The sequence below is a fragment of the Andrographis paniculata genome, unplaced genomic scaffold, assembly GCF_009805555.1.
Source record: "Andrographis paniculata isolate CXL003 unplaced genomic scaffold, ASM980555v1 Contig78END, whole genome shotgun sequence".
NCBI classification, from domain to species: Eukaryota; Viridiplantae; Streptophyta; class Magnoliopsida; order Lamiales; family Acanthaceae; genus Andrographis; species Andrographis paniculata.
In genome coordinates, this window is record NW_026137615.1 from 231,663 (window position 1) to 240,607 (window position 8,945).

General features: G+C 32.6%; 1 protein-coding gene across 11 annotated transcripts; it reads right to left on the bottom strand.

Annotated features, from left to right (window-relative positions):
- Positions 1-2,080: 2,080 nt before the first annotated feature.
- Positions 2,081-8,084, bottom strand: LOC127239973 (uncharacterized). 11 transcript variants are annotated; one of them, XR_007836277.1, is made up of 8 exons: positions 7,809-8,084; positions 7,320-7,613; positions 6,399-6,696; positions 5,580-5,618; positions 4,054-4,099; positions 2,820-2,901; positions 2,504-2,607; positions 2,081-2,410 (listed from the first exon to the last, which is right to left on the bottom strand). XR_007836277.1 is itself a non-coding variant. In XM_051258376.1 (8 exons), the coding sequence occupies exons 2-8, from the start codon at positions 7,605-7,607 to the stop codon at positions 2,377-2,379; spliced, it is 480 nt and encodes a 159-aa protein (XP_051114333.1). In that variant the 5' UTR covers positions 7,608-7,613; positions 7,809-8,084; the 3' UTR covers positions 2,081-2,376. The 11 variants fall into 11 exon arrangements, 2 of the variants coding, with proteins under 2 accessions (XP_051114333.1, XP_051114334.1); XR_007836273.1 differs by having other exon boundaries at positions 3,889-4,099; XR_007836274.1 differs by having other exon boundaries at positions 5,559-5,618.
- Between the last annotated feature and the right edge of the window lie 861 nt (positions 8,085-8,945).

Sequence of the window (8,945 nt, forward strand, 5' to 3'; positions counted from 1 at the left end):
CTATTGAAAGTTCTACCTTTTACATGCATAATCTCGCCACTTGAGTTTCTAATCGATTTATTTGCTATTAAATCTAATTCATTACTTTTTAAGTTATTTATCACTATATCTAAAGTAATGTTATCTCTACCATATTTACTTGTGGATTTAACATCACTATAGGAATCGGGAATGATATTCAAAAGCACAATCGAAGAATATTCACCAATATATTAATCTCCACTCAATTTTATATCTTGAATTAGTTTAGTAAAAACATCTATATTATCATCAACACTCTTCTTAGTGTCTAGTTTGAATTGGAAAAATATTTTCAAGCAAAAACAACTTAGTTGACAAAGTTACTTCTGTGTACAATTCATCTAACCCCTCTAACAATTGTTTTGCACTAAAAAACTTACCTGCTTTCCTAAGTACATTGTCAGTTAAATGCAACACAATACACGCACATGCACATTCATCCATTTCAAAACTATTTTCAATAGGCGTATCATCGTTAAAAGTACCATCTATTGCTCGAGAAAGTTTTTGAGTACTTAAAATACTTTTCATTCTTTGTTACCAAATAGTAAAATCTATTTTTCCGTTAAACGGCTGCATATTAAAAAAAGTACCCATAGGAGCAATCATTTTAAAAGAAATATTTGCCCACAAAGAAAATCACTCAAAAAAACACAATCCAGACAATTAACTACCAATGAAATACAAAATTTGCAACAACACAATAAGGAAAACAAGATTCTAAAGATTCTAACAAACTGACAATATATATGCAATCAGCAGATTCACCAAGAAAGCACATATTCTTAATCTGCAATCAGCAGATTCACCAAGAATAAATAAAGAGAGTGTTCAGCCTTTCACCAAAATCGATCTATTACCAACAACCGATTTAGCCGAAGATTTTGCCCGAATTTGTTGGTTTGATAGATTTGGCTCTTATACCACTGTTGTGAATTTATTCCTGGATCTTTTTAATTTATCGAACAAACTTCGTATATAAAATTACGAATCAATTAGTAGCGGAAGCAATTAAATAAAATAAAACCCAAAATTAATCAAACTCCATATGAATTAACACATACTAATAAAAGGCATAAACTGAATTTTGGAATTAGGAAACAAAATAGAACAAACAGAGCCAAAGAAGGAATTGAAATTGAAATCTCCGTGTTCGTCTTCTTCATTTCAGAATTTCACAGATTCTGCTTTCATTGAACAAAAAATCGATCGACGGCGGCGGTGACTCCGACTCTGCAGCATCCTCCGGCGACAGTTCTCCTTCAGTGACTCCAGCGGCAGCAGTGGCTCTGCAGTCTGCTCCGGCGCACAACAGCATGCCTCCGTCGAACAGCCCCGATTCCAGTCATCATCTCCGGCAGCAGCAGCTTCCTCCGACGACTCCCGTTTCACACCAATCTTGTCTGAAACAATACAGAACAGTCCTGAATATGAACATCGACATTGATCTTACTTTCTCCAGCGTTAGGGACACTAAGATCGGCTCAGTCCATGGTGTCACTACCAAAAAATTGACTTTTTGTACCGGTCACAATTTCGTAACAAAAGCTCAATTTTTGTGCCAAAAAGTCTTTTGTGTCAACTTTGTTACGGATTTTGACCGCTACGAAAAATCGCGGTACAAAAAGTAATTGTTGTGACAAAAGTCGCAACAAATAACCGGCAATCAACGCCTTTAATATGCACGTGCTAAATGTATTTGTTACGTTTCTCAGCCGCAACAAAAGGTTTGATTATGTTTTCGATGCGACATATCTGTAACAAAAAATACGATACAAAAGTGGTAATATTGTTAGAGAACCTTTTGTGATGGAATATCTCTGTAACAAAAAATACACTACAAAAGTAGAACTAATGTCAGAGGATTTGTGTAACGAAACTAGTTCGTAACAAAAAGCAGTACGAAAGATATGTCACCGTGAAACTCCTTTTGTTCCGAGAAATATCCGTAACAAAAAATACAATACAAATGGAATATCTGTGTCAAATAAAGTTTTTAGTGCCACAAAAGAAAATGCACTCAACGTCGTATTTGTAACGGACCCAGCTGCGTAACAAATAACTAAAAGCATAATTCTATATAGATAATCCAAAAAGCTTTACAAGTCTTACAAAATGACGTCAATCCAATGACGTTCATAGACGTGACAAAAGTAGAAATATAACCGTCATAGGTACTTTGAAACATCATTAACCATGACCATGCCCTAAACCATCATAACAACTAACTAATACAAGATCCCCAAATTAAAAATATAATACTTAAGAAGTTCAATCCAGCATCAACGGAAAATACAATCTTTGAAGAAATCTAGGAACAACTACTTCGTACGATCAAGCTCGTCAATTGCAGAATCACAGAGGCAAGAAATCAGGGGCGGCAAACCAGCTGCAATGAGAAGCCAATATATATAAGAATTTATTACTACAATTTAAATCATTTAGTTCCCTAAATAGTAAAACTAATAAAAAAAATACATACATGTTGGTATGTCCATTCAATGTTATCTCCAACGAGTACCTCGCCAAGGATCTTCGTTCGGACATTCTTAGGGTGTATAAGTGGGGTCTCAGGAACCATAACAACTGTGACAAATACTTTGTCAAGCCAATATTATTGTTGGAATCACCAAACAACACAATAATTAAATAAAGAAATTTCTCATAATCATATTATTGTTCCTACCCAAATAAACTAAACCCTAAAGTTAGTTGTTACCTCTATAAATTTATTAGTATATTATCAAACAAGATCTAAAACCACACAATCATCAACTGCTATGTAGTTTTTAACAAACCTGGTGTAAGGAGGGACAACACACCTTCACCGAGAACACGTTTCTCCAAGCTCCGGGAAAGCAAAAGCACACGTGCTCCAATCTACACCAAACCGTTTCTTACTATCATTAACATTCTTCTAGGAACAACATTCACTCGTCTTGACAAAACATTATATGTTAGTTACAAATATATTTCATATGCAAAAGTAATTTAAGTTAAAATGTTTAAGCTTTCAACTATATGGGAACATGAATATGCATATTCATGTAGGAAATGTTGCATGGTCTTTAAGAAGCTGAATGTTTTATAATGTTTTTCATAATATAACAATCGGAAATGTAATATAATGCATATGTTGTAATATAGCATCAACCTATAAGAGACACCAGCAACAGGTTGTATTATATTGTTGTATACTGTTGTTTTATAATAGAATCCTCTTATGTTCATACTGAAAACTGCTATTAGAATCAGATATAAAATATGACATGATCTATTAGAATAAGACAACTTTATAGATCCCACAAAAAATACTTCATGACCTGATCTATCCGAATAAGACAACTTTATGCATGTATAAAATGCATCTAAACTAAAAGCCAATTATTTTCTGCAAAAATTTAGGTAACTTTGTCTTTATGTGGTGCACATAAAATAACTAGGTTAATAATATGAAAGAATGTTGTTCCTAATTCATGGCTACCAAACTCAAGCCTCTACTGTAGGCCCTAAAATAGGAATCAATCAATCAATATTACAATGAGGAACTCAAATCGATCAAGAAGTCATACATTAGGCTTTTGATCAATTAAAAAGAACTACAAAAAACATGATACACAAAAATTCTCGAATTTATTGTCATTAAGTCAAAAATAGCTACAAAACTCTGAGGCGTAGTGTATGACTATTGTAGCCTCATTCAAATATTTGATACATACATATATACGATTTAAAAATAAAAAATAAAAATAAAGTAAAGTTTATCTTAGTTTAGTTTGCTATTTCATATATCTGTATATGTTAAATACATACATTCTCTAAACTTTAGTAAAATAACTTTTTGCTAAAAGTCGAAATTATGAATACCTAGTGTATCTTCTAATTTTGTATTTGTTAATGTCTGAAATAACCATTGGTGATTGGAAGCCCGAGTTGTCATTAGCAGCCATGCTGGAATCCACAATCAATGTCATAGATTATGAGCGTGGCAAACAACTTGTACTAACATGGGTACTCCAACAGTTACAGTACCTAGCGGGAACTCCTTTTTGATATCTCAAGCTGAATTTCAAAGTTCCTACAAGGCATCCAACATAACACTTTCAGGTATTTTTTAGAAAATTTGTCAAACAAACAAAATATATATGTAAGTGAAATCAAGACTTAGATCATAGATAGCAAACATAGCTACATTAATATGTGCTAACTAGATATTAAGAGCTATTATTGCACAGACAAAACAAAGAAGTAATTCTAAGAGTTGGATATGATTCATTGAAGTGAAGGGGCTTCACATTACAGGAAATGATCAGGGATCCTTGAATGGACAAGGGCACTCATGGTGGCATGCAACTGTCAGTAATTTCTGGCAAACTACACCTTGCTTCTTTAATCAATTTTGATTTCTCTAATAACATCAGCGTTTCACCATTCAATTACAGGGGGCAATCGACCATTTGTAAGTCCTAGCATCCGATGTACACCACTTACTACTTACAAGTTACATGGAATCTATATCTCATGAGTCCTTATTTTATGATCATTAATATCAAATGAGATCAATAACATTTTCAAGGCAATCCTATTTTCGAAATATGACAACCTGAAAGTCACCAGATTGAAACACGAAAACAACCAGAAGAACCATGCCGAAATATCAGGACTAGAAATGGCAGTCCCAGATTCAAGTCCTAACACTGATGGTATTGACATAAGTTCTTCAACTTATAAATTTGTCAAAAATTATACCTTTAAAACAGGTTCCATAGCTATTGGATATCTTTTTGTCCATCTTTTTAATGTCCTTAATATTTCTACAACCATCTTTCCAATCAGACAAGACAATTTAGTACAACATGTGTTTTATATCTTGATTTTGACAAGGGATGATTATATAACAATCAATGGAGATAATTCAAATGTATATGTATCTGAAGAATGGAAAGCATGAAGAAATAGAAACTATCCCAATTGCACCTTTACAATATAAAACAAGAAAAAAAAAAAAAATCAAATTCATGGACTTACCAATCAATTGACAAATTCTCGAATGTTCAACTCAAATTATTAAAGAAATGCATGGACTTACCAATCAATTGATAAAATCAAAGCATAATGCACAGCTTCTTGTTAGATCATTCATATTTTCTTTATAGGAAACATTTGGTCACAGAATTGAAAACAGCACAAGCGGCAGTTCACATGGTATACGTTTTGGGATTTGGAAAAACTTTTATTCTAGACAATGGAATGCAAAAACTTATAGATTATTAACAAACTAATTTCAACTAAACAACAACATGGGTGCGGTATCAGGACATAAAAAAACCTACACAACAGAAACATAGATAGATATTAAGGAAATTAATATATTAATGCTAGGATTTATGAGTGCAGTGTGAGTATTTAAACACAATATAGATGCATCTATGTACGCATGCATATTTTAGGAATACTGGCCATATTATCTAGAGTAAAATCAGTTATAAATCACTAGTTCTTTACTCTAAGTAATAACAATGGGAACTTGCACTGACCGCCCATGGGAAGAAAAATACTGCATTATCTTGTTTGAAAAATGTCTTGCCAGCAATATCCTACATAATATAGAGATTCCATAATATCATATCAGTATCAGACTTTAGTACATGAAAAGCAAGCAAGTGATTGCATAAATATAGGAAAAACTAAGGAGAAGGTTTTGGTTAAAAATTAAGAAAAAAAAAAAGAAAAAGAAAAAGAAATGAAGTTAAACATAGTGCATCCTACAATTGTAAAGGCATAATTAATGAGACTTAAAAAATAACTCAACCAATGGAATGAGAAATCTAGAACACTATGTAGTAACTTTCCTGTGATATGAAGCGGCAAAGAATGAATCTCGAAAGGAAGAGATAAAGAACATACTAATCCATACCAGAACGTATGATATACAGTTCCACGTGAACCGGCATGTAATTACAATATAACTGTAAGAGGTAACGAAACATAAAAGGCAGCCATGCCACCATAAACATTTAGGGTGTGTTTGTTTGGGGGTTTGGATTTTGAGTTGGGATTTGAATAGTAAAAATTTTGAATTTGAATAGTTGTATGATGTGATATAAATAGGGTTTGATGTGATGTTTTGAATGTAAAATTGATTTTTAGTGTAATATAAAAAATAAAAAATAGATGTTTGATTTGATGTTTTTGGGGGGAAAAAATTGGATGAATTGTGGAAATCCACCAAAATCCTTCAAACAAACACACCCTTACAAAAACTTTACAAATTTAACCTAACAGTACCTAGGGATGAGAATATTATATTGAAGAAATGTGCAATGACATATACTTAACATACTATTATCACCATCAGTGCCACAAGTCACACCCACCTTGCCCAATCTGTTCCTCAATAGTCAAGTACTCCCACAAGATTTCGTAAGCCAAGCAGTCAGTGTCCATGTCAATTTTATTTACAGCACTACGGCTAGTACAGAGGACCAAGAACCTGGTGCATCATTATTAGATGTTCGATTTGTTTCAGAAACTTGATAATCTGTCTGGTCTTAACCACAGCTGGGCAACTGTCTTCTTTTTTAATTTATTCCATAACACATGTTCTTTTCCAATCAAAGATAGGGATCCACATAGCACGTGTCCTCCCCAGAAACCCCTCTTTACCTCCTTAAACTATGAGATTTTAAAAGGAAAATGAAAATAAACAAATAACTAAAAAATTATGGAACAAATATATCAAGAATCATAAAATGTACCAAAACCAAAAGCCTTATATTCGAATTTAGCATTTCAGCCTCCAATTACTTAAAATATCATGCTAAATTAATCTTTATTTTTCAATTGTCTTTCAACAACAATACTCCGTGCAAACAAATCATCAAATACTTGTTCCAATAAAAAAATTAAAAGCACAATCTAATACTTGCAATTTATCAACTTAAGACACATAATCAATGGAAAGCAGTGGATGATTACACTGATTGGTCACTGATAGTCATGCTTGTAGAGAATGCAATTTAATTTTATTTCTTCCGGTTACCTCCCTATTAATGATAAGGTATCATTGACCATCAACCATGTAAGAAATCATCATGACTGAATCATAGTTTGCATTAAGAAATTTTAGAGGAAGCTCTGTTTTTTCAACATGTAAAGCACATATACGAAGGATTGAAAATTTACCGAACAAGATATATTTAGCAAAGAGAGGTGTATCAACATAAAAAGCCTAGAATAATCCTCTTTGTTTGATATCAAAATATGTTTATAATTCATACGAAGGATTGAAAATTTACCGGACGATGTGAGGTTATCGAAGGAAGCTAAGAGCTCTTTCCACGACCAATAGCTATGGGAGAACTTCCCAACAAGGGCAAAGTTGAAATCAGAAACCAAATCAGATGTTTCTTTCTTGGAAAATGAAACTCAAAACACTTTTCCAATCTTAGAAGCTGAACGGAATTGAGACTGAAGATCAATAGACAAAAAAAACTTGGAAGAGGCATTTTCACAAACACCTTGAGGGCAATAAGAAGGGTTGAGCATTTCCTCATAACATGGTCGAGGTTGGGACCAAACTTCATCCATGGCTGAAATGCCACCAATAAAGACAAAAATCCGTTACTCAATCATCTCCAAGACTACCAAACAACAAGCAAACAAAAACACCAAGAGCAGAGCCTATCCACACAACAGATACACAAAGCATGACAACAATTGAGACTTACAAATGATCCAAGAATTGAAAGAAAAATAAGCTGAGCATAACCGAAGAAGAACCCAACCTTCCCATCGACGGCCGTTCTGTAACTCCGGGTTTCAACCGAGTGTGATGAGACACGAACAAATAGAGACCGACGCACCAAGTAGCGGGAAATCTCGAATAGATTAACTCAAATAACAACCGGGTTACGGAGACTCCACCATCCTCACAGGCCGGCGATGGTGATCCGTCGATCGAATCAAAGTGGGGTCGAAGGAGCTTGCTTCGACGATGGTTCAAAAAGTGAAATTCGATTTGGGCGAGAAATTTAAATCGAATTCGAAGTGTTTGATTTGAAAATTTGTATGTATGCATAAGCAAAGCGTAAAAGTATTTACATTTTCAATTTTCTTTTTATTATTATTTTTTTAAAAAAACAAATTTATCAATTTTTTATATTTTTTCATAACAAACTTATATATATGTTGCAGTTTGACATTTGTACCAAATATATTTAGGACAATATCTCTTAATAATTGTATTTGTTGCAGTCAAATGGTAGAAACAAAAAATAAAAAATCATTGACCAAATAAAAAACCTTTTATTACGATAAATTTTGTAACTAAAATTATTTCTTGTTATGGTCTTACTGTTACGGAATATATACTCTCTACAAATAATCAATTTTTTTAGTAGTACATGAAATGACTAAAACCAAGGAGCGTAAAGAAAAAAATAATGAGGATGTAAGAAACACTATTTCCACCCCTGCTTGGACTTCTTCCATCAAATATTTAAGGGAATTTTCATGCAAATAGATATACTTATTTTCAAAATAATCGTATTTGAGTTATTCTAAAAAATTTACAGTTAAAAAATTAATGTATGTAATTTATCAATTACTCGGAGAAAACTCGCTATAAGTTATATTTAGTTTCAATTCAGTCTCCATTATAAAAAAAAAAAAAAAAAAAAAACTGATCGACACTCCATCCTTCATCTATTTAATTTAAATTGCTCCCCGTTACATATTATCGTAATAATTTGCGTAGTCTAAATTTGATATGCTCCTACAATATATTTAAATACTCACAAGATTATTTTATATACTTATAACACATTCCGCTCTACTTATACTATATTTTGCTCTACCTAAATTGTTCTACTGATATTCCTCTATTTAATTTATGTATACTTTTGTCTGTATATTTCATAAAA